The 27,891-nt window shown below is 38.8% G+C and overlaps 1 protein-coding gene and 1 long non-coding RNA gene across 2 annotated transcripts; one reads left to right on the top strand and one right to left on the bottom strand.

Annotated features, from left to right (window-relative positions):
- The first annotated feature begins 652 nt into the window (after window positions 1-652).
- Window positions 653-11,748, top strand: LOC130930166 (uncharacterized). Its single transcript, XR_009067003.1, has 3 exons — window positions 653-720; window positions 11,464-11,511; window positions 11,596-11,748. It is a non-coding gene; the product is annotated as an uncharacterized LOC130930166 (long non-coding RNA).
- LOC130930164 (gastrotropin-like) lies at window positions 7,540-11,656 on the bottom strand. Its single transcript, XM_057857928.1, has 4 exons — window positions 11,554-11,656; window positions 11,297-11,472; window positions 11,139-11,228; window positions 7,540-7,670 (listed from the first exon to the last, which is right to left on the bottom strand). The coding sequence occupies exons 1-4, from the start codon at window positions 11,618-11,620 to the stop codon at window positions 7,620-7,622; spliced, it is 384 nt and encodes a 127-aa protein (XP_057713911.1). The 5' UTR covers window positions 11,621-11,656; the 3' UTR covers window positions 7,540-7,619.
- Window positions 11,749-27,891: the final 16,143 nt, after the last annotated feature.

The following is a 27,891-nucleotide window of genomic DNA, read 5'->3' as shown; positions in this document are numbered from 1 at the left end:
CCGAGACCATGCTTAAGTCCTAAATGATATTCGTCGGACGACCGATGCAGGCAAATCATCTGTTCTGCTACTATTGGATCTCAGCGGTGCATTCGACATGGTTGATCACAACGTACTTGTAGTGGAGAGAACTGGATTCTCGCTGATTCATGTTGTTTTTAGCTGTGTTCACGTCAGTGTGTTGGCCAAACACCACCTAAGGCCGGCTCAAAGTAGAGGCAATAATGGCACTGGGACAGGTGGCTAGATTTCTTCCTTTTCATTAATACAAATCCTCTTGAATGACCTTTAAACAGTCCATTCATCCCAACTGTCCATGTAGATGTGGAAATGGTTGTGTGCTTGAGTAGGTTTTGGTGTGTATGTGTGTGTGGTTTATCTGTACAAAAGACAAAGAAACAAATACATAAATATACATTGCTTAAATTCAAACCATTACATTTAAACTAGGGCTGTCAAAATTATCGCGTTAACGCGCGGTAATTAATTTTTTAAATTAATCACGTTAAAATATTTGACGCAATTAACGCACATGTCCCGCTCAGAAAGTATTCTGCCTTTTGGTAAGTTTTACAGCAAGGCATTTTTTTGCTGTCCAAAAGCGAACTCTTGTGGTCACTTTGCGACATGGTTTATTATTTTCTTGCCAGTTCATTATGGCTGTACGACGTCTCGGGCTGATGATGTTGTGCTTATATGATCCTTGGACAAGATTTGTCCGTAAGTATGGTTGTTGTAAAGAATGTACATATTATGTTAGTAAGCGAAATGTTATATTTTTTGTATGAGACGCTTTTTGTTTATGTTTAGTGAACCTGTATAGTGTGCTAAGCTAACGTTGTTGCTAATGCAATGCCTGTGTACTTTTTGTAGTTTTACGACGGTCTAAAGAGGACAATGGTTTGAGGCCATTTTATTAATAAATCAGATGAAAAAGGAAGAAGTCTAATTATTAAGGCGTCGTTCACTAGCTGTCTAGCTTTGGAAAAAGTAGACGCTTCGGAGTGAGGACAGCATAGACAGATTTAAATGACAGTAGAGTGAAATGCCCACTACAGTCTTTATGTACCGTATGTTGAATGTATATATCCATCTTGTGTCTTATCTTTCCATTCCAACAAATTATTTTACAGAATATATATATATAATTTACAGAAAAAAATGGCATATTTTATAGATGGTTTGAATTGCAATTAATTGCGATAAATTACGATTAATTAATTTTTAAGCTGTAATTAACTCGATTAAAAATTTTAATCGTTTGAGAGCCCTAATTTAAACATGTAGGTGGAATATTTGCAGTTAAGCTTTAACTATTTTCTACGCTCTAACAGAGCACTTCCGGTTTCGCGCACTTATTGTGAAGGCGGATTCACTCAACCTCCGGTGCGCTAAGCCGCAACTTGACGCTGGTTTAGAATCGCAGCATAGCGACAGGCTAACGGACTACCACGCAAAACAATCGAACAAACTATCAGAACAACAACAAAAGGTAATCATAACTATTTGTCTACGTAAATATGAATGCTGCTTGTGATACACACTTTGCATTTACGCACAGCACTGAACAAACACCCAATTAGACACACGCTCATGCATCCACCCGTGACTTTCTTTCAATTGACTTCCGCAATCTAGTACGGTGCATGCGCAATCCAACTTTTCACATACGTCAGCCAAATGTAGCCTTTTATAGACCCTACTCACATGACGTCACAACCACGCCCCCGCGCCATATTGTCCGTCAACTTGTCACTCTTGCATTACCGCTACGTAAATTCCTCCTATTATGGTGTGTTTTTCTGCTCGTTAACATTAATAATCAAAATGGTGAAGGCGTGTGTGGCGGTCGGTTGCAATAACAGAGAAGATAGACGGAGAGACTTGAAGTTCTACCGGATTCCGAGAGACCCGGAGAGGAGAGCGAGATGGGCTGCTGCAATTCGCCGAGAAAACTGGGCTCCAAACGATTACCACAGATTATGTAGTAGTCATTTTATATCTGGTAAGATGCATTTAATATATATTTAGAGGGTTTTGGGCTGACAACCACAATTAAGATAATTGCTAGGCTAATCGCCGACAACATACACTCAGACGTTGTGAATGAACTACCTGAAAATATATAATTATAAGGGGATAATAAGACAGTTGTCATACAATTAATTTACAATTTCACTATTGAAGTCAAAAGCCAAAAAATAAATTCAACTAGGGACAATCTGGAGTATTGCTATCGCACTTCATATTTATTACATATTATATATGTATGTAGTGAGAGTGCTATCGCTAAACCATATAAACATTAAAAGCCCTAGCTCCATTGACAAATGACATGAAATACATTAGACTTGACAGTGGATGTTAGCAAGAACAAAAGATTTTGAATTGAAAATTTCGTAACTCACCTTCCCGAGCACAAGATAGATTCCTGCCGAATTTTCGTGGACGAGGACCTGTTTCACCCAACCAGCAACGAAGTATTTATAAGCCTCCAAGCTCTTAAAGTTTTTCAAACTTTCGTGAGAATAGGCTGATTTTGTGTGGACAAGATAGTTGGAAATATCAGGGTAGCAGATGTCAGGCAGAGACGGCGAATACAGCGGGTCGAAAAACATCGATTTAGGCACCAAATATGGATCTGGCGAATGGATAAACTGAAGCTTTTCCACATAACGCCTTTTATGCAACGCATCCAATGAGTTTACAGCGTCAGATAACACCGGGGCGACCATGGATTGCTCTATGAATTGCACGACTAATTGAAACCATTGAGAATAGGGCTAAAAAATGACGGACAATATGGCGGCCGGATACAGCGACACGTCATTTTGTGACGTAGGTGAGTAGGGTCTAAACCAGACATGTCCAAAGTGCGGCCCGGGGGCCAAATGCGGCCCGTGGTCAAATTTCATCTGGCCCCCAGCCTCTGTCATAAGATCAATAACGTCTGGCCCGCACACAGACTTAATAAATTGGTCAGCAGTACTGCTACCAGCTTATGAAGTAGCTTACACATTAAATGCTGATCCTCATTTCCCTACTAAAAGGCAGCAGCCCTTCAAGCAACATTACCCCATGTGACCCTATACCTCCAATTTTTTAAAATGGCAACAATCAACAACAACAACAAAAAAGTTGACTGCGACGGCCGACGCCTCAAGGATAGATGGAAATTGCACTATTTCTTCATTAAAATACGCAACAACTGCGTCTGCTTCATTTGCAAAGAAACAGTCGCTGTTTTTAAAGAGTTTAATGTGAGGCGATATTACCAAACAAGACATGCTGACATTTACGACAAGATTACAGGGAAGGTACCTAGCGAGAAATTGAAGCTAGTTTAATTTTACAGCAGCAGTATTTCACAAAATCGAAAGAGAACGCCACAAAGGCTAATTGCGAGATTGTTGAAATTATTAATTAAAAAAAAAATAAAGCAAATGTGACACACTGAATGGCTTGCTAAAATTTGCTTAAATATATTGTTCTACGTAAAGAACGTCAGCCAAAGTCGGCCCCCCACAATTTTTACCACACCTAATCTTGCCCCCTTTGCAAAAAGTTTGGACACCCCTGGTCTAAACAATAATACTCATCAGATTGGAACAGTGGGTAGGGCTTACTGACACTGTTCTTCAGTGGGTTACATCTTATATACATGATAGGGATTTCTTTGTGTCAATCGGAAAACCATTAGTCAGAACGAACATAATTCACGTGTGGCGTCCCTCAAGGGTCAATTCATGGACCACTCTTATTTAACATCTATATGCTTCCCCTAGCTAAGATTATGGAACAGTATGACATCTCCTATCACACCTATGCAGATGACACACAACTCTACATTTCTGTGTCCCCACATGATTATAGTCCCTTAGTCTCCCTGAGTAAACGCATTCATCAAATCAATGAATGGATGTGCCAGAATTTTCTCCAATTAAATGTGGAGAAGACAGAAGTGAACATTTTTGGCCCAAAAAAGGAAAGGTCAAAGATAAGCAGGCACCTTAGCACAATGTCACTTACAGCTACAAATCAAGTGAGAAATCTTGGCGTAATTATTGATCCAGACCTAAAATTTGATAGCCATTTAAAGTCTGTCACTAAATCTGCTTACTACCACCTAAAACATATAGCCAAAATTAAGGGGCTTCTGACTCAACAAGATATGAAAAAACCTATGCATGCATTCATTTTCAACAGATTGGACTATTGCAACGGTATAGTTACAGGTCTTGATAAAAAATCAGTCAGGAAGCTGCAGCTAGAACAGAATGCTGCAGCCAGAAGCCTTGCAAATACAAGGAAACTGGACCACATTACACCGGTTTTGAAATCGTTACACTGGCTTCCAGTGAGTCAAAGGATAGACTATAAAATATTACTGCTCGTTTACAAAACACTTAATGGCCTTGGACCAAAATACATTCTTGATTTGTTAGATTCCTATGAAACATCTAGATTCCTAAGGTTGTCTGGAACCGGTCTCCTGTATGTTCCAAGAACAAGAACCAAGCAGGGGGAGAAGGCATTTAGTTATTATGCTCCTCACCTCTGGAACAAGTTACCTGAAGGTCTGAAATATGTTCAAACTGTTAGCTCCTTTAAATCAGGGCTAAAAACCCGCTTGTTTAACACAGCATATCCATAAATATCTCTATATTTCAATCTATTTGCTTTCTATTCCTCTTGTGCTTTATCTCCATTGCTGATTTCAATTATTATTATTATTAGTATTTTTTATCTTTATTTTTTTTCTTATTCTATTTGTGATTAAAGGAAAATTTTTATGTATAATTTTATTTCCTGTTTCGATTGTCTTTGTTTTTCATTCTATGGAATTAATGTGATGATCTTCATGTGATGTAAAGCACTTTGAATTCCCTTGTGTTGAATTGTGCTATATAAATAAATTTGCGCTGCCTCGCCTTGCCTTGAATTATTCTTTAAATGGCCCTAATATGTATAGACATTTGGACTGGCAGTAAACCTTCAATGGTCATCGTAAACCTTTGGTGTTGGAAACACATGACATTTTTAGAGTATGCCATCCGACATTTACTGTTCTGTTCTGTGGAAATGTGGTTTTAACAGTCTGTTAATTACTTAACCAGTGTTACCTTGGGACTTGGCTACCAATTTAAAGCAACACTCTGTAACTTTTCAGTTTTGGTCGATTTTGCTATGCTGGTGGACAAAAGTTGCAGGGTTTTGCCTTAAGGAAGACTAAATTTCCCATGAGGACCAGCGCATGAGCGCATAGTGTCGTAAAATCCTGAAATAACCGGTCGCCTGTAGATAGATTAAATGACATTTCTGTTCCCAGCGGCTGTGTGAAGGATGAATAGAATGAGGTAATTAATCCAGGTGTGACTAAACAATAGGATAGTACGGTTATAAACCATGTGGCCTCGTGTGGCGCACCCGCTACCCACAGGAACTCGACAGCGCTGACCAGTTCGGTTGTGATGGGGACGTCACGCTAGCGAGTGAAAGCGGGGCCAGTGTTTATTCTTGAGTGTCTTTTTATCTGTTTTCCTCCTCAGACAAAACTTTTTTTGTCTCTTTTGTTACTCTGCTGTCTTTCCAGATTTCGCGCGAAACCATCCGCATTGACTTCCTTCTTTATAATGAATGGGGAATGGGACGTATGCCGTAAAGCAGTCAGCATATTTGTAGTTTTTTTGTGTGGCAGGGTTCCTGCCACCCTCCTCAAAGTTAATTAGTGCCGGTGAAAGTGATACAGACCCCCTCAAGATATAATAGAGGTGTCATTAAACCACTTTTCAGTCAAAATATCATCACAAATATTATGAAAATATTTTATAAATGTTGAAAAATTACCCAGTGTTGCTTTAAAAGGCAAAAAAGTACATACCTGTATGAACAATACATGTACTGTACCTATATTGTCACCCTCTTTAAAAAGATGCTTGTGTCGTTTTTCAACAAAAACTATTGAAATTGTTCATACATGCTAAAAAATGTGTAAAAAAAATATTATGTGGTTATTTTAAGAAGGCATTGATATACAGTGGGGTAAATAAGTATTTAGTCAACCACTAATTGTGCAAGTTCTCCCACTTGAAAATATTAGAGAGGCCTGCAATTGTCAACATGGGTAAACCTTAAACATGAGAGACAGAATGTGGAAAAAACAGAAAGCAGAAAATCACATTGTTTGATTTTTAAAGAATTTATTTGCAAATCATGGTGGAAAATAAGTGTTTGGTCAATACCAAAAGTTCATCTCAATACTTTTTTATGTACCCTTTGTTGGCAATAACGGAGCCCAAACGTTTTCTGTAACTCTTCACAAGCTTTTCACACACTGTTGCTGGTATTTTGGCCCATTCCTCCATGCATATCTCCCCTAGAGCAGTGATGTTTTGGGGCTATCGTTGGGCAACACGGACTTTCAACTCCCTCCTCACCCCGTGGCTTCAAAATGATAGCAAGAACGGTGAGCAAAAATCCCAGAACCACACGGGGGGACCACAGTAGCAAAGGCTACTATCAGTAACACAATGCGCCGCCAGGGACTCAAATCCTGCACTGCCAGAGTGTCCCCCTGCTGGAGAAAGTACACGTCCAGGCCCATCTGCGGTTCGCTAGAGAGCATTTGGATGATCCAAAAGAGGACTGGGAGAATGTGTTATGGTCAGTTAAAACCAAAAAAAGAACTTTTTGGTAGAAACACAGGTTCTCGTGTTTGGAGGAAAAAGAATACTGAATTGCACCATACCCACTGTGAAGCATGGGGGTGGAAACGTCATGCTTTGGGGCTGTTTTTCTGCATAGGGACCAGGACGACTGATCTGTGTAAAGGAAAGAATGAATGTGGCCATGTATGGAGAGATTTTGAGTGAAAATCTCCTTCCATCAGCAAGGGCATTGAAGATGAGATGTGGCTGGGTCTTTCAGCATGACAATTATCCCAAACACACAGCCAGGGCAACAAAGGAGTGACTTTGTAAGAAGCATTTCAAGGTCCTGGAGTGGCCTAGCCAGTCTCCAGATCTCAACCCCATAGAAAATCTGTGGAGGGAGTTGAAAGTCCGTGTTGCCCAACGGCAGCCCCAAAACATCACTGCTCTAGAGGAGATCTGCATGGAGGAATGGGTCAAAATACCAGCAACAGTGTGTGAAAAGCTTGTGAAAAAGTTACAGAAAACGTTTGGGCTCCGTTATTGCCAACAAAGGGTACATAACAAAGTATTGAGATGAACTTTTGGTTTCTTTAAAAATCAAACAATGTGATTTTCTGTTTTTTTTCTTTTTTTTCCCACATTCTGTCTCTCATGGTTGAGGTTTACCCATGTTGACAATTACAGGCCTCGCTAATATTTTCAAGTGGGAGAACTTGCACAATTAGTGGTTGACTAAATACTTATTTGCCCCACTGTACCTACTATCTAATACATCACATTTGCATAAAAAAGTTTGGAAACCCTGGGTATGACCAAGTTTTTCATGCTTCTCTATCATATCATGTTTGAAAAAACTCAAGGACAAGCAAAAGCACAACCAAATTCATGAGAATGTCAAACTTCCTTTATTGCAGTAGTTGTAGCTCTGAAGTCTCCATCGTTACTATACCAAAGACCATTATGTAGTTAAAGCTTCTTGCTAGTTCTCTTCAGCATGACAGACCCAGCAGTTGAGATCTAGAGGAAGCAAAAGTATTTGTTACCCAGATGGACATGCATCTGGGGACCCCATCAACGGCCCACCAAGCCCAAGGCTTGCATTTGAAACAACAGTCCACTAATTTTCTATACCAGTGGGTGTATATGTATGGATTAGAGATGGGGTCTACCCAAGATTTGCCATTACAAAATCCCAGTGCATAAACTCTTGATCATGTGGCATGAAAACCTACACTCACTGTGTCTCTTTGGCGAGGTTCAGACCGTAGGTCTTAATGCACAAATCCAATTTTTTCGTGCTTTTCCGACTCGAGTGAAGCATTAACTTGACAGTCTGAATGGGACAAATCGCATAGAAGTGGACCATTTAAAATCCAATCTGGGTCACTTTCATATGTGGTTTAAATCCGATCCAGAATTTTTCCAGAATGTGGCGGTTGTCTAAACTGTCAAGTCTCCCAAATCGGAATTCGTGTAGCAATTACGTCAGCAAAGAGCAAGAGCGGCAGGCAGGACAGCAACGATGTAGCTGTGCATTAGCGTTGGCGCCTAGCTTGAACTCGGCTTATACGCAGAAGGGAGCTTGACCAAAGTCATAAAAAAATAAAATGAAGAAAAGGATAAGTCTGATAATGCTCGGTTTTCTTTCTGTGCGCCAAATGAGCAACATTTCAGTATTGCTTATATGGCCGAGTTGGGGCAAACTGACGCACACACATAAGGTTTATATGTGCGCGTCATGCACGCTCTATCAATCTGTATACACTTTGAATATAAGACTAAACTGGGATTATTAATGTCTGTTATTTTTGTCCTCTATTTGGACATAAAAATGTGATCACCCTGGAATGATGTCAGCCAGCATGTGTAGTCATTTGTTTTGATGCTTCTGCTCATGCGGGTCAGTTTGCTCATTGCGTGTCGGACTGCGAGTTAGTGCGCATGTGTAACACTCGAACGGGCTAAATGGACAAAAGAAGTCTGAACCCCAAAAATCCCAGATAAAGGACAAACAATCGGAATTGTGCATTAAGACCTGTAGTATGAACCAAGCCTTTGTAGCCCTTTGCCCACTCCTGCTCTAAATCATTAACCCTTAAATCTATTTTTTAATTTTGTTAATTTAGTTACATGGGAGGAAAATATTTAAAACACTATATGATTCCTATATAATATACAGTGTATCACAAAAGTGAATACACCCTTTGCATTTCTGCAGATATTAAATATATCTTTTCATGGACAACACTGAGAAAAATGACACTTTGACGCAATGAAAAGTAGTCTGTGTGCCGCTTATATAATAGAGTTAATTTATTTTCCCCTCAAAATAACTCAAAATATAGCCATTAATATCTAAACCCCCTGGCAACAAAAGTGAGTACACCCCTTAGAAACCACGTACATCCATAAATGCCAAAATTGAGTACTGCTTGTCATTTTCCCTCCAAAATGTCATATGACTTGTTAAAGGAGTGCTGTCAGCATTGCTGCAGAGATTGAAGAGTTAGGGGGGTCAGCCTGTTAGTGCTCAGACCATACGCCGCACTCTACATCAAATTGGTGTACATGGCTGTCACTTCTGTAACAAGTCACATGGCATTATGGAGGGAAAATGACAAGCATTACTCAATTTGGACATTTAGGGATGTACGTAGTTCCCATGCGGTGTACTCACTTTTGTTGCCAGGGGTTTGGATATCAAATTGGTGTGCATGGCTGTCACCCCAGGAGGAAGCCTCTTCTGAAGACTGTACACAAGGAAGCTCGCCCGTCTCATAGGACATGGTCCTAATAAACCATGTGCTTTGTTGACATGTCTTTAGCAAACTGTTTGCGGCCTTCATGTGTACCGTCTAACTAACAGGCTGACCCCCCCACCTCTTCAATCTGTACAGCAATGCTGACAGCACTCCTGTAACGAGTCACATGACATTTTGGAGGGAAAATGACAAGCAGTATTCAATTTGGACATTTAGGGATGTACGTAGTTTCTAAGGGGTGTACTCACTTTTGTTGCCAGGGGTTTAGATATCAATGACTATATTTTGAGTTATTTCTATTATATAAGCTGTATACGGACTACTTTTCATTGTGTCAAAGTGTCATTTTGTCAGTGTTGTCCCATGAAAAGATATACCGTATTGGCCCGAATATAAGACAGTGTTTTTTGCATTGAAATTGTCAAGCGATTAAAATTTTTAATCGAGTTAATCACAGCTTAAAAATTAATTAATCGTAATTAATCGCAATTCAAACCATCTATAAAATATGCCATATTTTTCTGTAAATTGTTGTTGGGATGGAAAGATAAGACAAAAGACCGATATATACATTCAACATACTACACATAAGTACTGTATTTGTTTATTATAACAATAAATCAACAAGATGGCATTAGCATTCTGTTAAAGCGATCCATGGATAGAAAGACTTTTAGTTCTTAAAAGATAAATGTTAGTACAAGTTATAGAAATTTTATATTAAAACCCCTCAGTGTTTTCGTTTGAATAAAATTTGTAACATTTTCAATCAAAAAATAAACTGGTAGCTCGCCATTGTTGATGTCAAAAATTACACAATTTTCATGGCGCTTAAACCCATAAAATCAGTCGCACCAAAGCGCCAGCAGAGGGAGACAAAAAACACAAGTAACAAGTGGCCATGACACTGCTGTCATTTTTAATGTTTGAGCGGGGCATGTGCGTTAATTGCGTCAAATATTTTAACGTGATTAATTTAAAAAATTAATTACTGCCCATTAACGCGATAATTTTGACAGCCCTAAATGAAATAAGACTAAAAAAGTGGGAGTTGTTTTATATTCGAGGTCTGGACATTATACCCATTCACGACACTAGATGGCGCCAGATATCATTGAAGCGAATGCTGAACTTGAGGAGTAATGTTCTCTCATGACAGATCTCAGCTACTCTCAAGTTTAACCAGTTTGCATTATTTTATTGCAATGTTTTTCCTTATTCAGATTTGTTTCAAGACTACAGCTACAGTTAGACCTAACTTTGATGGTTAATGCAGTTATTGCAATTTTGTTGTTTTATCACAATAGATTGGTTTATTTACATTTCAAAAACCAGAAGCCATTCATTTACGAATGTGATTGCACTTTAGTTTACATATTTAAATGTTCAGATATTAAGATTTGAATGAGGCAAAATAACATGCTTTTTCTCTCAAATATATTGTTAAAATCATTTGTTTCAGATGTACTGTAATTATTTTCTGTATAAAAATTAATTTGGTATTCAAAAAGTCTTTTTTCAAACTTGAGTCTTGAAAAAAAGGGGGCCGTCTTATAATCAGGGCCGTCTTATATTCGGGCCAATATGGTACTTAAATATCTGCAGAAATGCGAGGGGTTTACTCACCTTTGATACACTCAAGAATTGGGAGCTAATTTTTTTTGTTCGATTGTTTGGTTTCAAGGTTGACATCTATTTCATAGGCTAAAATGTGTGTTGGCACCTCAATGAGTTTTCCTCCGCTGATCTCAGAGGTGTGGTGGTAGTTGGGAAAGGTGACACTCAGCTTGCCTCCCTCCATATGCACAGTGGCCTGAAAACATGCCCCATATACTTATTGAATACTTCCAATGACCATAAAAGAAGCCTTTACCATCTCACCTTGAACTTCTTTCCTCCAATGGTCTCCATGTCGCTTTCCTTGTCAATTGTGAATTTGTTGCTAACCTTGGCGTTTGTGGGGTAGATCTGAGTCCAGGTGAAGTTGTTACCATCTTGGGTCACCTCTGTGATGAGTTTGTAGTCACGGCCCTTTTCAATGATATCAGCAGGGATGCCTGGAAAAGGAACCAGGGAGAAAGGTGGTAAGCACCCAGGTTTGACATTTGAGATGGCTGTAAATGTGAATCCAACTTTACCGAGCAGCTTGCAAAACTCATCATAACCCTCCTGGGTTTCAGTTTCCCATCGTCCAGCGAAGGCCATCTTGGTGGTATTGCGAGAGGAGGTGTCGAGGCAAGCTGAGGGGAAAGCAAGGTACCAAGCCCAAGAAGCCTCTCTCCTTATATACGATCCACCTGTCAACGTCTCCCAATCCCCGCCAAGAATCATGACGAGAGGCAGCATTTATGGAGGAAAATGCTGACAGCAGAACGAGCTGTTGGCTCACCTCCAGGTCAATGAACTCTCTTCCAACAGCCTATTGTCGCAAGCGGTGATTAGAAATAACTGTCTTTGTTTTAAAATATGGGTGATTTGAAATAGTTTGCTCATCTTTTTAATGAAAAATGCATAAAATGTAGATTACTCAAACCTTGATTATTCTATTGTAATTTCTAACGTGTACAATATTTAATTGCATATAACTTAAAAATTAATTTGCGTAAGAGTTTTTTCTCATTTTTTTCTAAATCAAATTTAACTGTCTGCCAACAATTCTGAAAACTTTAGAACTCTTAAAATCCATTAGCAAACATTTTATTTTTGATAGCTCTGAATATGTTGACTGACAACCAGTCCAGAGTCAGTTGTGATGATCTCCTACTCCCTACAGCACTTTATAAATTGTAAAGAAAATAGATTGATGGAAAATGCTTTAAACGCTAATGGCAAAAAAGGTGACTTTTTCACTTAAAGCCTCTTAAGCTTTCATGTATGGAAAAAAGATGAATGTGTAAAAACGCTTGCTGCAGCATTCAGATTCCGTTTCTCACAATGCAGCCATTTCAAAGACCAACGAGAGTGTTTCTAAAGCATGAAAAGTCAGTGTGGCCTTGAAGCACTCTTTATTGATACATAAAACATCACGTTGGGTAACATCCTATAAAAGACACCCACTATCTTTATTTCTCTGGCTTTTCTGATCTCACATACTCACGCAGGAAGTGAGCGCGCTAAAGTGCACACAAGCAGATTTATACACAAAAAAGACCATCCAACTGAATTTTTCCAAGAAGAGAAGAATGTTCTGGTGCTCTTTAGGTCATGACAGTGGTCTTTTAGACCAATGACCTTCTTGCACCTGACTGTGAAGAATGTAGTTGTTTATTGATGGTGATGGTTTAAGGTTTTATAACGATTACGTTAAGCCAAAATAACTGTTGTGTTTGTTAAAACAATGTCTATATGCTGCCATAGCAGATTCATGGCGCAATAAGCCCCCAAACTATTTTTAATTTATCCGTTTTACCCTGGAAACCCCCGTTCACAGACGTCGCGCAACCCCTTTTGTTCCAACCTAGCCATAAAAAGAAGGTAAGTAATCGTATTTATTATTCGAAATGTCTGTCATTTTTAGCTTAGAATCATAAATTGATTTGTAATATTTAGTTTAAAAAATGACTTTAAAAAACTATTCACTCCCATATTTTAAACTTTTAAACAAATTACGTCACAATGAAAAAATTGGTGCGGGAAAAAAGTCACAGATATCTACCTCATAACTATCGCTTAATTGTATTTTTTTTGTTACTTTCGCATTTCCCCCAATATTTTAGATGATAAATAATCGATACAAACAAAGAAAAATTGAAGAAAAAAAAACATTTAAAAGGGTAAATAAATGAGAATCAAAATCTTGACCACTCCTTGATGTCTGCGATTTCTGCATCGCGAACCTTGTTATATTACCATGTTTCACCCATAAAATCCCCCCAAAATCCAGCTGTGGCCATTCACAGCTGTGTCTTGACACTCGGTGATACATGCTACATGGAGTTTTTGGATCGAAACAAGGTAAGTACATGATAATATCGCGTTAAAATCATGGCCTCTTTGATTCTGTTCTCGCGTGCTGTCACCTCCAGTTAGGGTTTTGCTGTTTAAAAAAAGATTTTTTTTCTCAAATGCCCTGCTGTTGAAAAAAAAAATTCCCCCAGAAAATTGAGATTTTATGCTTTCCAATGATGTATCACACATGCATATCGGACAATTTTGAAATTTGGCAAAATCGGGGGTCTCAGAGCGGAAAATGTAGTCATATACTCGGAGGACTTAGCAATAACACTGCAACGGTATACGAATGTGAGTTACAATGGTTTGGACTGTATATGTCCTATCTGACTGATGGGACAGTTCAGGGTCTGGTCAGGCTTTCACAGAAAAACATCTGGGAATGTCTGCAGCTTTCCACATTAGAAATCTTTATTTATATATGGCGGAAAACACTCAGGTGACTTGAAGTTCCGCTCCGAGACCCCCAATTTAGCCAACTTACAAAATTGTCCGATATAAATGTGTGATACATCATTGGAAAGCTTCAAATTTCTATTTTCTGGGGGAAGAAAATTTTTGAACAGGAGGGCATTTTATAAAAAAAAAAAAGTTTTTTAAACAACAAAACCCCATGCGAGAGCAGAATTACAGACGCCATGACTTTAACGATATATTATTGCGTATAGGGTTGCTCCGATCATGTTTTTTTGTTCCCGATCCGATCCCGATCGTTTTAGTTTGAGTATCTGCCGATCCCGGTATTTCCCGATACGATTGCTTTTTTGCTCCCGATTCAATTCCAATCATTCCCGATAATTTTTCCCGATCATATATATTTTGGCAATGCATTAAGAAAAAAATGAATAAAACTCGGACGAATATATACATTCAACGTACAGTACATAAGTACTGTATTTGTTTATTATGACAATAAATCCTCAAGATGGCATTTACATTATTAACATTCTTTCTGTGAGAGGGATCCACTGATAGAAAGACTTGTAATTCTTAAAGGATAAATGTGACTTTGTATATTGTGACTAAATATTGCCATATAGTGTATTTGTTGAGCTTTCAGTAAATGATACTGTAGCCATTTAACTGATCTGCCCAAATGCGTGATGGGAAGTGCAACCATGACTCAGCGTAGTGGCACCAATTGATATATCTTCTCTGCGTTGGGAAATAATGCAGGGTGTTAAGAAAATGATCAACTACAACCTTTCTTCCCTACATTGCCTCTCACGTTATTTCTAACTGATGAGAGGGGGGTTGTAAGGCTTTGGCCAAATAAAAATAGACTCCAAAGGCTGTCAAACTTCTCTCTACCCATTATAAACTTCCTTTTTGATCTATATATAGGTAAAACGGCACCTTTATAGATTGAACGCGACAACGCGTGAGTGGGTCGTGCAGCGCATGCAATAATTATTTAACGTGATTAATTAAGAAAAATAAATTACCGCCGTTAACGCAATAAATTTGATAGCCCTACTTTAAGCCAAAACTACTCTGGATGAGTGTAAGACATTTTGTCTGTAATGTTAAATACAATTAGAAAACGATTTAAATAAAATATATACAGTATATATATTAAAAAAAGGCATGTCCAATATTTTTTTGCCGATTCTGATACTTTGAAAATGACGTGATCGGACCCATCTTTAATTGCGTACGTACTTTGTTTCAATCCAAAAATCACTGAGTGTCAAGACACATCTATGAATGGCCACAGCCGGATTTTGGGGGGATTTTATGGGTGAAACATGGTAATATAACAAGGGTCGTGATGCAGAAATCGTAGACATGAAGGAGTGGTCGAGAGTTTCTTTTTCATATATTTACCCTTTAAAAAAAATTTTCTCAAATTTTTTTTGTTTGGATCGATTATTTATCATCTCACATATCAGAGAAAACATGACAGTAACACAAAAAAATACAATTAAGCGATAGTTGTGAGGTAGATATCCGTGACTTTTTTACAGACGCCATTTTTTTCATTGTGACATAATTTGTTTAAAAGTTTAAAATGTGAGTGAAACATTTTTTAAAGGCGATTTAAAAAAAACAAAAAACAAAATATGAGACATCAATTAATGATTCTAAGCTAAAAACGACAGACATTTTGAACAATAAATATAATTAACTACCTTCGTTTTATGACTGGGTTGAAACAAAAGCGGTTGCGCGACGTCTGTAAACGGGGGTTTTCAGGGTAAAATGGAAAAATTTAAAATAGTTCAGGGGCTTAATACGCCATGAATCTGCTATGGCAGCATATAAAAATGTTGTTCTATCAAACACAACAGTTGTTTTGGCTTAAAATACAGCAGTTTCTTTCAATTAGGAGTGCAAGAGCAGAAACTGCTTTTCCTGTCTTGTCTGTGTTTTCCGCCATATGTAAAAATCACATTGGCTACAAACACAGGTATTTTGATTGAAATCCTGATAAGAATAAAAACACATCCTATGGGAATTTACAGTGAGGAGACAGCACAGCTCGGCTTCCAACTGAGCTGGACTAAAACCAAGTTCATATACGTCCGTGATGGACCAGATCCACCTCCCATTCGTTGGTAGTGACATCGTAGAGCCTGTCAAGAAATTTGTGTATCTGGGATCCATAGTGACAGATAATGGGGACCTAAAACCAAAGATTATTCACAGACTAGTCATGGCAGCATTCACTCAGGAGTCTCTCTGGAAACAACTCTGGCAGCACCAGACCATCTCACGTATCTCTGGATTTACAACTCCGTTGTTCTTCGTCTCCATCCTGCTTTATGGCTCAGAAACATAGCCTCTGAACAACACTCCCCCCGCAAAAATCGATGGTTTTGATAGCAGGGTCTCAGAACCTTCGAGAACATCAGGTGGCCCCAGTGAGTTCACAATGAAATGCTTACAGCCTGCACGCGCCAGCCCCGAGCATCTTCCTTGGTCACACAACGCCGCATTCGCAAAACTGCAGAACAAACCAGTGTTCTGCCAAAATATCTACACCTGCGAAACATTATACCAATGGAGAATTTGACACCCTAAGTACTACCATCAGCTTGTTTGTTCTTTAAAGGCCTACAGGAAGAACGTACTAAAAATGCATTCAGAAAATACTTAAAGTGCGTATGACACCAAAAAGCATGTTTATATCATATTTCACGCAGTGTTTTATGCTCCTGAATGATATGGATGTGTTAGGAAGCGATCGTTTTATACTGGACTGTCTCAGAAAATTAGAATACACAATATTCAAATTTTTTGAGACAGTCCTGTGTATATATAGCGGACTGTCTCAGGAAATTAGAATACACAATATTCTAATTTCCTGAGACAGTCAGGAAATTAGAATATTGTGTATTCTAATTTCCTGAGACAGTCCTGTATATATACACAGGACTGTCTCAAAAAATTAGAATATTGTGTATTCTAATTTTCTGAGACAGTCCAGTATATTCAATTTTTGAATCTCGCGCCATGAAAATGAGTGACTTCCGGCTCCAGTCTCCGGCTCCAGTCTCGAGGTAAAAAAGAGGGCGCTGTGACATGTACGGTAAAAGGAGTCCTCTTCACTATCCAGCCGTACTGTTGTACAAGAAGGACTAAGGATTCAGCTGATTTTGCGGATTAATTCATTTATTTTTCGCATCACGCCAGTCAAACGGCTGCAGAACATTTTTGCTGCACCAGGGAGAGGCCGAATATCTCGCTGACAACTACTTTGCAAGAAGGTAGTATTAATTTCTCTGCCACAGTGTGGGACTTTTTGAATTTAGCAACAAGTTCAGCAACAAGGTAACTGGCTCTGAGGGCTTTCTCATTTACCTTTGTAGTTTTTCTCAAAAAAGTTGCCTGTTTCTCTGTGTTTTCACAAAGGCGAACAAAAGAGTCCATCACCTTGTTTTGATTCGACGGGTGTTTCATTTGGAGATGACGTTTAAGCTTGTTTGGCACCATGGCGCTGTTGGATAGCTGCTCGTGTCACATTCAAGAACTGCTCTGTTATCTAGCCATAGGCCACCTTGCTGTCCTCGACAATGTGTTGGAATAAAAACACAGGGGAGGATTTACAGTCGTCACATATGGATAAATAGAAAGAACACTTTCGTGTATATCGACACTTGACGAGTCTAATCCAATGACGTAAAGTAGACGTGCTGGGCTCCACATTGTCGCGGACTTCAAGGTGGCTAGAAATCCAAGCAGTTCTTGAACGCCACTTGAGCAATACCTCCCTCATTTACACACAACCGAAATCTTCTACCTAGTCCTTCCTTCCCTCTGCAACTCCGCCTGAAAAAAAAAAAGAAAAAAAAAAAGCGATATTGGATATAATTTCTCGCGGCACACCTGACAATCTCTCACGGCACACTAGTGGGCCGCGGCACACCGGTTGAAAAACACTGCCATAGAACACCAGTGGAGAGATCTGAAAATGGCAGTTTGGAGAAGGCACCCTTCAAATTTCAGAGACCTGGAGAAGGTGGCCAAAGAAGAATGGTCTAAAATTCCAGCAGAGCATTGTAAGAAACTCATTGATGGATACCGGAAGCGGTTGTTCGCAGTTATTTTGTCTAAAGGTTGTGCTACTAAGTATTAGGCTGAGGGTGCCAATACTTTTGTCCGGCCCATTTATGGAGTTTTGTATAAAATGATAATGATTTAAAAAAAAAAAAATCATCCTTTGTCTTTTCTCATTGCGAGCAAAATAAATGAAGATATTACTACCAAAGCATTTGTAAATGCAGTTATTTTCTGGGAGAAACTGAGCATTATCTGACAGAATTGCAGGGGTGCCAATACTTTTGGCCATCACTGTATGGTCAAGTGCGCTTTATAGAGCAGAATTAGAAGTAAATATAAAGAGACTTGATGAGGCGCACTAGGAAAGACTTTGAAGACACCGAAAAAGAAAGCAAAATGAAAGTCACAAAACATTAACTCAAATAATTCATACAAATGTGATTTTAATAATAATTTTTAAAAAAGTCATTAAAATGACGTCAAAGGGCTGTGGATAACTGTAGTCAACAATTTATACACATAAACACTAGTGCTGTTAAATTTATCACGTTAACGTGTGTTAGTTTTTTCAATTAATCAAGTTACAATATTTTACGCATTTAACGCATGTGCGGAATGACCTGCTCATGCATTGCCTCAAACAGATTACAATGACGTCGTTTTTTGCACATTGACAGCTAAGAGGCTGAGAAAGGCGAGTGGACACAGGCGTTCATTGGACTGCGCCGTTTATTGGCATAAGCTTCGGCAACTCCTTCACAACAAAGATAAGTATCATTTATGAAAGCACAACAAAAATAATATTCCTATCTCTCAAAAAAAAAAAAAAAAAATCACAAAAAGAAAAGCGCTCAATGCAAAGAGAACTGACATTCCCAATTAAAATAGCTACGCAAAATACACATTAAACTTACTCAGACTTTGGTCAAACGCTATTCAAACATTTCGTTTAGCTCAACGAATACACTGGCAGGGGTTTTAATATAAAATTACTATAACTTGTACTAACATTTATCTTTCAAGAGCTACAAGTCTTTCTATCCGTGGATCTCTTTAACAGAAAGAATGTTAATAATGTTAATGCCATCTTGTGGATTTATTGTTATAATAAACAAATACATAACTAATGTACAGTATGTTCAATGTAGATATCCGTCTTGTGTCTCTTTCCATTCCAACAATAATTTACAGAAAAATATGGCATATTTTAGAGATGGTTATAATTGCAATTAATTACAATTAATTAATTTTTAAGCCGTGATTAACTGGATTAAAAATTTGAATCGTTTGACAGCCCTATTAAACACAATAAGATAATGTACATTAACTCTGGTAATGTGATGATAGTGAAGTTGGTATTTGCAAAAAAATCTCCGGGAAGATGATTAAATCTCTCATCATTTCACTTCTTGTTAAGGTTCCTCGTTGTGCAGGCACAGGGCGTTTATTTCAGAATGCTTGACAGCAGTTTTTCATGATGTCATTTGAATTCATTATCATTTCAGCAGGATTCAGAGGCTCCGCTTCACTTTATTTCCATTTTGTAATTTTTGAAACTTAGTAATAGCGTATAATTCTGCAACTAGTCAAGAACATCGGTGGAACAGTAACAGTAACTGAAAAGGCTTATGCTGTATCATACTCTTAATCCTTTCAAGGTCAAACCAAATCATATATTACACTTGAATAGTGAACAAAGACCATTTGTGAGCATTATGGCCCTTTAGTTACTCTTTAAAAGTACTTCACAGTTGAAACTTTTTACTCACTAGGCAATCAGTAACTTAAATGTCTAGGCTGTTACAAAATGTCCAATCACATACTGATGAAGTCATGCTGTACTCTTCACTCTCACTTTCCTCTTTGATGTTCGACAGCTTTGCATAAAGTGGAGGAGAAAACGAAGGTGACAAAGAGATGAGAAGAAGACAAGAATGTGAACAAAATTAACAAGGAGTTTGAGAAGAACAAAAGATGGGACAAGAGAGAGAGAGAGGAAAAGATTCTCAAGAAAGATACATATAGATTCCTTTTATCTACAGCTCTAAAGGGGTGGATTGTGATGGAGGAATTAAAAGAAGGGATGCCTTGAAATGCAAATGATTCTGCTGCTAATCAAAGCAATAAGATTAGCCTTCCAAATTGAGAAGAAAGGCTCCATTATCTAGGCCGAATGTCATGTTTAATAACGTGGAACGGCATGGTAATTCACCAGTGATGCAACGAGAGCCCCTTAGAGTGCGTGCGCATGAGTGTGTGTATGTGTTAGGGAGGAAGACTTGCGTGTAAATGTTTTTATGCAAAAAGTAGAGACAAAAGATAAAACTCTACAAATTGTGTCCGCGTTTGCAACTGTGCATCCCGTGCGGCTTAGTGCGGGTTTGACTTTGTTAAAGTTTTGTGCTAGGCTAAAATACATGGAGATGTGAATAGTGTTTATTTGATACTAATGAGTTTATTAACCACAATTCCACTCCTCTCTCAAAGGTTGAAAAAAAAACAACAACAACAGATGTTAGTATTTATGTGCCCTTTGAGTCTTCATTAAAGATGTCCTGATCGATCGAGTCATTTTTAAAGTATCGGAATTGGCAAAAAAATATTCGACATGCCTTTATTGATATATATATATATACATACATATATCAGGGGTCGCATTAACCGAATATTTTCCGTCGTTGACCGATTTTTTTAAAACGGTGACGGAAAAAACTGAAGTCCATCCGTCATTTTGACCGGTTGCAATTCACACCCCAGACCACAGGGTGGCGAGTGAGCATATTAATTAGCTATTGTCTCTTTTGATACATGACGTCGTTGGCCTTACTCTGAAAAAATGTCAAGGCAACTGAGTGTCCGAAGTTTCTTCAAAAAGCCCCAAAACAACGATGGTGTTGATAAAAGAGGTGAAAAAACAGGGACTGCACAAGCGGGCACGCAATTCAAGTCCATGCGCACCAGGAGGAAAGTGTGAGACTACGTTCAGGCCACAGCAGGTGAACTGTTAATTTCATTGTTCCATATGCTACATATGGTAGGCTACCTACCTACTGGGGCCTCAGTGACGTTTCTTATTCTCGCTATATGATTATACAACTTTAACATTTGTTAATAATACGCTCTGTGTGTAGTATCATCCATCGCTTTTCCTTTTTAAATGGGCACTTATAAGCGAACGCAAGAAGTAAGAACGGGAACATTTTTAAACAGGCATTTCACGGGAGAGCATTTCGACTCGCAGCTCTTAAGTGTCTCTGTCACGTGACTGTCGTAGCCGGTGTAGGCGCTTGAACCTACACCTGTAACGCGCTCGGCCAAATGGACACACAAGGAAGGTGAATTATGCCAAACAAAGGGTCACCACAATGTCATTATCATCATTTTAAAAATTTAAGTGACGGGTAAAAATAGATTATGACCGGATTTTTATGACCCTGTCAGTCAAAATGACAGACAACGAAAAAGACTTTTTTAGTTAAGTTTAGTTAAATCGTTTTCTAATTGTATTTGACGTTACAGACAAAATGTCTTACACTCATCCAGAGTCTTTAGATTTGGCTTAAAGTAGGGCTATCAAATTTATCGCGTTAATGGCGGTAATAACATTATAGTATTTAGCGCAATTAACGCATGCGCTGCACTACCCACTCCACTTTGTCGCGTTCAATCTATAATGGCACCGTCTTACGTATACATAGAATTAAAAGGCAACGTAAAATGAGTCGAGAGAAATATGACCGCCTTTGAAGCCTTTTTTTAATTGGCTAAAACCTTACAATCCCTCTCTCAACAATTTGAAATATTTTAGGAAGCAATGTGGAGAAGGAAGGTAGTAGTTGATCTTTTTCTTAACACCCTGTTATTTTCCAACGCAGAGAAGATATATCAATTGGTACCACTAAGCACAGTCATGGTTGCACTTCCCATCATGCATTTGGGCAGAAGTTAAATGGCTACAGCATCATTTACTGAAAGCTCAACCAATACACTAGATGGCAATATTTATTCACAATAAACAAAGTCACATTTATCCTTTAAGAATTACAAGTCTTTCTATCCGTGGATCCCTCTCACAGAAAGAATGTTAATAATGTAAATGCCATCTTGAGGATTTATTGTCATAATAAACAAATACAGTACTTATGTACTGTATGTTGAATGTATATATTCATCCGAGTTGTATTCATTTTTTTCTTAAGGCATTGCCAAAATGTATATGATTGGGAAAAATTATCGGGAATGATTGGAATTGAATCGGGAGGGAAAAAAAACAATCGGATCGGGAAATATCGGGATCGGCAGATACTCAAACTAAAACGATCGGATCGGGAGCAAAAAAACATGATCTGAACAACCCTAGTCTTCATCCATCTCCAATTCACCTGAAAATCAAGGAGGGGTCTGAAATTGTCATTGGAAGTGCATGTCCACTGTGAGAGAGATAATCTAAAAAGAAGATCCAGAAATCACAATACCGTATTGGCCCGAATATAAGACGGTGTTTTATGCATTGAAGTAAGACTGAAAAAGTGGGGGTCGTCTTATATTCGCGTTCTAGACGTTATACCCATTCACGACGCTAGATGGCGCCAGATATCATTGATGCGATGTTCTGTCATGATAGATCTCAGCTACTCTCAAGTTTAACCAGTTTGCATTATTTTATTGGAATGTTTTTCCTTATACAGATATGTTTCAAGACTACAGTTACAGTTAGACTTCACTTTGATGGTTAATGCAGTTATTGCAATGTTGTTGTTTTATCAGAATAGATTGGTTTATTTACATTTCAAAAACCAGAAGCCATTCATTTACGAATGTGATTGCACTTTAGTTTACATATTTAAATGTTCAGATATTAAGATTTGAATGAGGCAAAATAACATGCTTTTTCTCTCAAATATATTGTTATAAACATTTGTTTCAGATGTACTGTAATTATTTTCTGTATAAAAAATAATTTGGTCATCAAAAAGTCTTTTTTTAAACTTGAGTCTTGAAAAAGAAGGGATCGTCTTATAATCAGGGCCGTCTTATATTCGGGCCAATACGGTATATGATTTTTTTCTTACAATTTATTCATAATTACATAGGTCAAACCTTTACTGTAGATTTTCACCAGGTTTGCACACACTGCAGGAGGGATCTTCGTCCACCCATCAGTCAGGTTTCTGGGCTGTCGCTGAGAAACACGGAGTTTGAGCTACCCCCAAAGGTTTTCTATTGGGTTTAGGTCTGGAGACCGGCTGGGCCATGCTACAAGCTTGTTATGCTTCTTACGAAGCCACTCCTTGGTTTTCCTGCCTGTGTGGGTCATTGTCATGTTGGAAGACCCAGGCATGACCTATCTTCAACGCCCTGATTGAAGGAAGGATGTTGTTCCCCAAAATCTTACAATACAGGGCCCCAGTCATCCTCTCTTTAATACAGTGCACTCTTCCTGTCCTATGCGCAGAAAAACACTCCCAAAGCATGATGCTTCACAGTAGGGATGGTGTTCTCGAGAGAGTACTCATCATTCCTTTTCCTCCAAACACGGTTTGTGGAATTATGACCAAAAAGTTCTATTTTACTCTCATCTGACCACAAAACCTGCTCCCATGAGTCATGACTCCTCTGCATCATCCAAAGTGTCATAGGCAAACTTAAGACAGGCCTTGACATGTGCTGGTTTAAGCAGGGGAAACTTCCGTGCTATGCATTATTTCAAACCATGACGTCTTAGTGTATTACCAACAGTAACCTTGGAAATGGTGGTCCCAGCTCTTTTCAGGTCATTGACGAATTCCTGTCGTGTAGTTCTGGGCTGATTCCTCACCTTTCTTAGGATTATTGAGACCCCACAAGGCGATATCTTTTTATTTATTTATTTATTTATTTATTTATTATTATTATTTTTACAAAGCTGCTTGGTAATTGCTCTGTAGCCCTTTCCAGGCCTGTGGAGGTGAAAATTTTGTATCTGGTATCTTTGGACAGCTCTTTGGTCTTAACCATGTTACAAGTTTGAGTCTTATTGATTGTATAGGATGGACAGGTGTCTTTATGCTGCTATCGACCTCAAACAAGTGCATCTGATTCACTAGGATAATACATGAGGTGGAAGTGGACTTTTAACAGGCGGACTAACAGGTGTTTAATAGAATTTCAGCAGATAGACAGGTGTTCAAATACTTATTTGCAGCTGTATCACACAAATAAATTGTTAAAAAAAAATCATGCATTATTATTACTGGATTTTTCTTTTAAGATTATCACTGTCACAGTGGACATGCACCTACCATGAAATTTTCAGACTCCTCCATGATGTCGAAGTGGTAGAACTTGTAAAATAGCAGTTCAAATACTTATTTTTTTTCAGTGTATCTGCGATAGCTCTTGTATCTTGATGGTTTGAACACAAACCTGGCTATTTTTTCAATTGTTGTTTTGTATCTAATGTTGTTTGTAATTTCCCTCAACATTTATCTAATGTTGTTTGTCATTTCCCTCAACATTTGTATGTTAATTACAAATATTCAATTTTGAGATGTAAACTGACAGCTATGTATTTCTAGTTTGGTGAGTCAAAAAGAAACTGTACTGTCTTACAGGGTCTTGAGTGTACTTTGCAGTAATTTGGGTGGATTCAAAACTGAAAATGAGCCTAACTTCAGCTAAGGCAGTACGGGATCAATTTCCTCTTGGAGCGTATGGTTGTGTGTCTCTCTTTATGTGCCCATCGAATGTAAAAAATAACTGGACAAATCTCACACCGAAAGAATCTGAGTGATCCTGGAACTGCAAGTGGCCGCTACCACCTCATACAAAAATAAACCACTCCACATGCAGTTGTCATGAAACATTCATGTTGTCATACACTCCAAACTCAAAGTTTGTACCAGACTTTAAGCCGATTTATTTTGATCGTGCGGTATAGAATGGAGCTTCAATGTAAACTGTTCTGTATCTGAGCCACCTGGAGCCAGACCCAGTCGCCAATGCCCAGCAAGGTTTTTTTTTTAAAAAAAAATTGTGGGGGGAAGACCGGGGTGTAGGTTCCCAGTGTCTATAATCCACCATTCACCTCAAGTCACCTGGGATAGAAGTTTCCTGAGGGAAATATGGGCGGCACCATTTTGGAAAATGTCTGCTCCGAACTTCTGGTGTAGAAAGAACAACATGAATTTCAGTTGAAGTAGGCAGTGTGTTGACAAAGTGAAAAATGCAAAATCAAAACAGAGGAACCAACGGAATCTCCAAAAATGGATTCAGCACGACGTAGATGACACTCTTGAGACTTTCTGTGCTGTGCGTCAACTCTTGGAAGCGCCTATATATATGGTTTGAAGTGGAATGTTTTGAACAGCCTCCAGTTTCATCTACCCAGTTGGATCTACCTCGCCATATGCCTTAAATCCAAAACAGCTGCAGACAAGAAGTTAAGGATGTGATTTAAACCCATGGATATTCCTAAAAGATTGTATGATTGTTCTTATCACTTCGTTGATCATTTGTGGACAAAATTATAACAACATGTCAGCCTGTGTTGACGGGAGGTGTAGATCGATACGCCGGCTACTTGAGTGACCAAAATGAGGTGAAATTACAAATAATATTAAATTTGCGGAATGCAGAAGGGCTGACACAGATTTTGTTGTTACAAATAAATACTACAAGGTATGTACATATACTGTAAACAAAAATAGTATTAGATACGAGGAATGTGGAATGAGCATATGAGGAATGTGTTATCAGACAGCAGAGCTTAAGGGAGCCTCGCCAAATTTTTGCCCGACATTATAAAGACCCTCGGCGGCCTCTGGACAAGACTTTCTCCCACCGTCCTTGGCAATTCCATCTCCAATAAAGTTGCTGAGATTAAAAAGCTCGTAGTTGGATCTAGGGATCGAGCTGACGGTCTGCCGTGAGGCACATCAACTTATCTTTCCTTGCCTAACAGCGTTTTCCACCTGTAAACAAATGAACAAAAAACATGTTACACTTGCATTTATGCTTTGACATTATTCTGCCATCTACATGTCAGGTAAATTCAAGTTTGAACTCCAAGACAAGCGTTACCTCGATAGCTCGACTAGAGAAATGAATACGACCAAAGATTGCCTGTACTGTATCAAGGGTACAAAATAATGTGATTAAGCCAGGAGCTGTGTTCACCCAGAAGTACAAAGAAGTACAATAGAGGCTGGACATTTATACTGTTGAAAGGGTGTTACCCAAGGATGCTTACTGTGAAACGATACCTATGAAAACGAAAGTGAAACTTAAGTATCAACTCTGGTTGTTTTCCACAGAAAAACATCTCCAGTAGGGGAAAAAACACCTCAAGTTATGACCTTGAACACCTGCTCTGGCTAGAACAATGGTGAGCTTAATCTGATAACCCACAGTCGCCCATTGTATTCATTCAGGACATAATGGAAACACAGGAACATAACAGTCCATATTTGGGCATATTGTGATACAGTCTACAATAGTCAAGGCTATGGGAAGGCACACTCAAACAGGTTAATATAACAATGATGCTCTATGCTACAATGTTCTCATGCAAGCATAACAAAAGCATACAAAATATGATGTATAATGTTTTTGTTTTAAGCATGAATAAAATTCTCTCATACTACATGTACTGATTAGCAACAGGCTAGAGCAGCCACAGCAGTACAGTAGTTGTAGTAAATAATATTGAAGATCATCATAATTACATTCATCATCGTAATAACAATATCAAAGGCCACAAGTCGTTTCATGCACAATATTTTAGCTTGAGTATTTTTTGAGCACTGGACACATGAAAATGCAGGGATAGGAAGAACATACCTTCTGTAACAGCGGCAACATGGCTAAAAAAACACCCGGTCTTTGTGGTGTCACGAGCTTGGTTCCACATCTGCCTTGAAGGGAATAGGTACCGTTCTCACACACACCATATAATTGTTTGCATTAGTATAACACATTCATCTAACTATAGTTTAGGCAGACTTCACTCTGTGTCCTTGAACACAGTAAAGTGAATCACCTTATCGGTGCTCATGAGGGGGAAAAGGAAAAATGGTACCGTTTCTCGTACACACCGTCTAACTGTTTGCATTACTCGAACACACGTAATATAATTAATCAGGGAATAGTATCATTTCTCATATTTACTGTAGGACTGCACTACTGTAACACACCTATGTAAAATAAATAGCACACCATAGTTTAAAGAAACAGAATAGATACACAACGCCATCTTATCACAGAAGCCCAACGTGTGCGTCACGAGCAAGATTGACGCACCAACTCTGGTAATCAGTTCTCCCGACAACGAACAACGACAAAGACCAGCACGCTTTGTCCTAAAACAAGTAGCAGCAGCCCGGATAACAAAGTTGACAGCGGGCGCTTGTGACGTCAAGACCAGCGTCGGTCGCTGTGGCAACCACGTCCCATCCACGCACGAACCTAAAACGGCCACAGAGGTAAGGTCCCGAAAGCAATGCCCGGACACACCTTCGGCCCGGCCTCCTGCACCACGGACTTAAAAAACACTGGGCACTGAGATAAGACAGATATGCTGCTCGGAAACATTTTCTATGTAGCCTTGTTTTGGATCCAGAATTCTCCCTTGTTTTTTGACCATTGTCGACGAATAAATTGTCAACCTGCTTTCGGTGAGTCTTCTTCAAACTTTTGTTACATGGAGTCAGTACAAAGGGTTAACACAAGAACGCGCGGAGTTTTGCTTCCTCCCGGTTTGGCTCGCGGGGGTGGTAAGCAGCGGAGCACTGTTTCCGTTCGGCTGCTGCCGTTTCCATGCAGCTTTGGCCGGGGGGACTAAATTCCAACAGCCTTCATGAACATGTTGTCCTCCCCTGTCATGATGATGGCAGATGGATCCGGTATTTCCACATTGTCGTTTTTAAGGGATTTTGATGGGTTTTGGATGGAGAAATTCTAAAACGGAAGTCACGAGCATACATGCGGAAGTAAAGTTGAAGTACCTCAGAAACTTGTCTATTGGCATTGACAAAACGTAACGC

Source organism: Corythoichthys intestinalis, chromosome 14 (assembly GCF_030265065.1).
Source record: "Corythoichthys intestinalis isolate RoL2023-P3 chromosome 14, ASM3026506v1, whole genome shotgun sequence".
Lineage (NCBI taxonomy): Eukaryota > Metazoa > Chordata > Actinopteri > Syngnathiformes > Syngnathidae > Corythoichthys > Corythoichthys intestinalis.
Note: the sequence above shows the minus strand (reverse complement) of the source record. Positions and strands in the feature narration are given on the sequence as shown.

What these genes read in the sequence shown, in the direction of transcription:
- LOC130930164 (XM_057857928.1), bottom strand. Translation starts at nt 11,620, where the DNA reads ATGGCCTTCGCTGGACGATGGGAAACTGAAACCCAGGAGGGTTATGAT. An exon ending in TTGGAGGAAAGAAGTTCAAG is followed by an intron (nt 11,229 to 11,296) that starts GTGAGATGGTAA and finishes GCATGTTTTCAG; the next exon opens with GCCACTGTGCATATGGAGGG. An exon ending in GCGGAGGAAAACTCATTGAG is followed by an intron (nt 7,671 to 11,138) that starts GTGCCAACACAC and finishes TGCTTCCTCTAG; the next exon opens with ATCTCAACTGCTGGGTCTGT.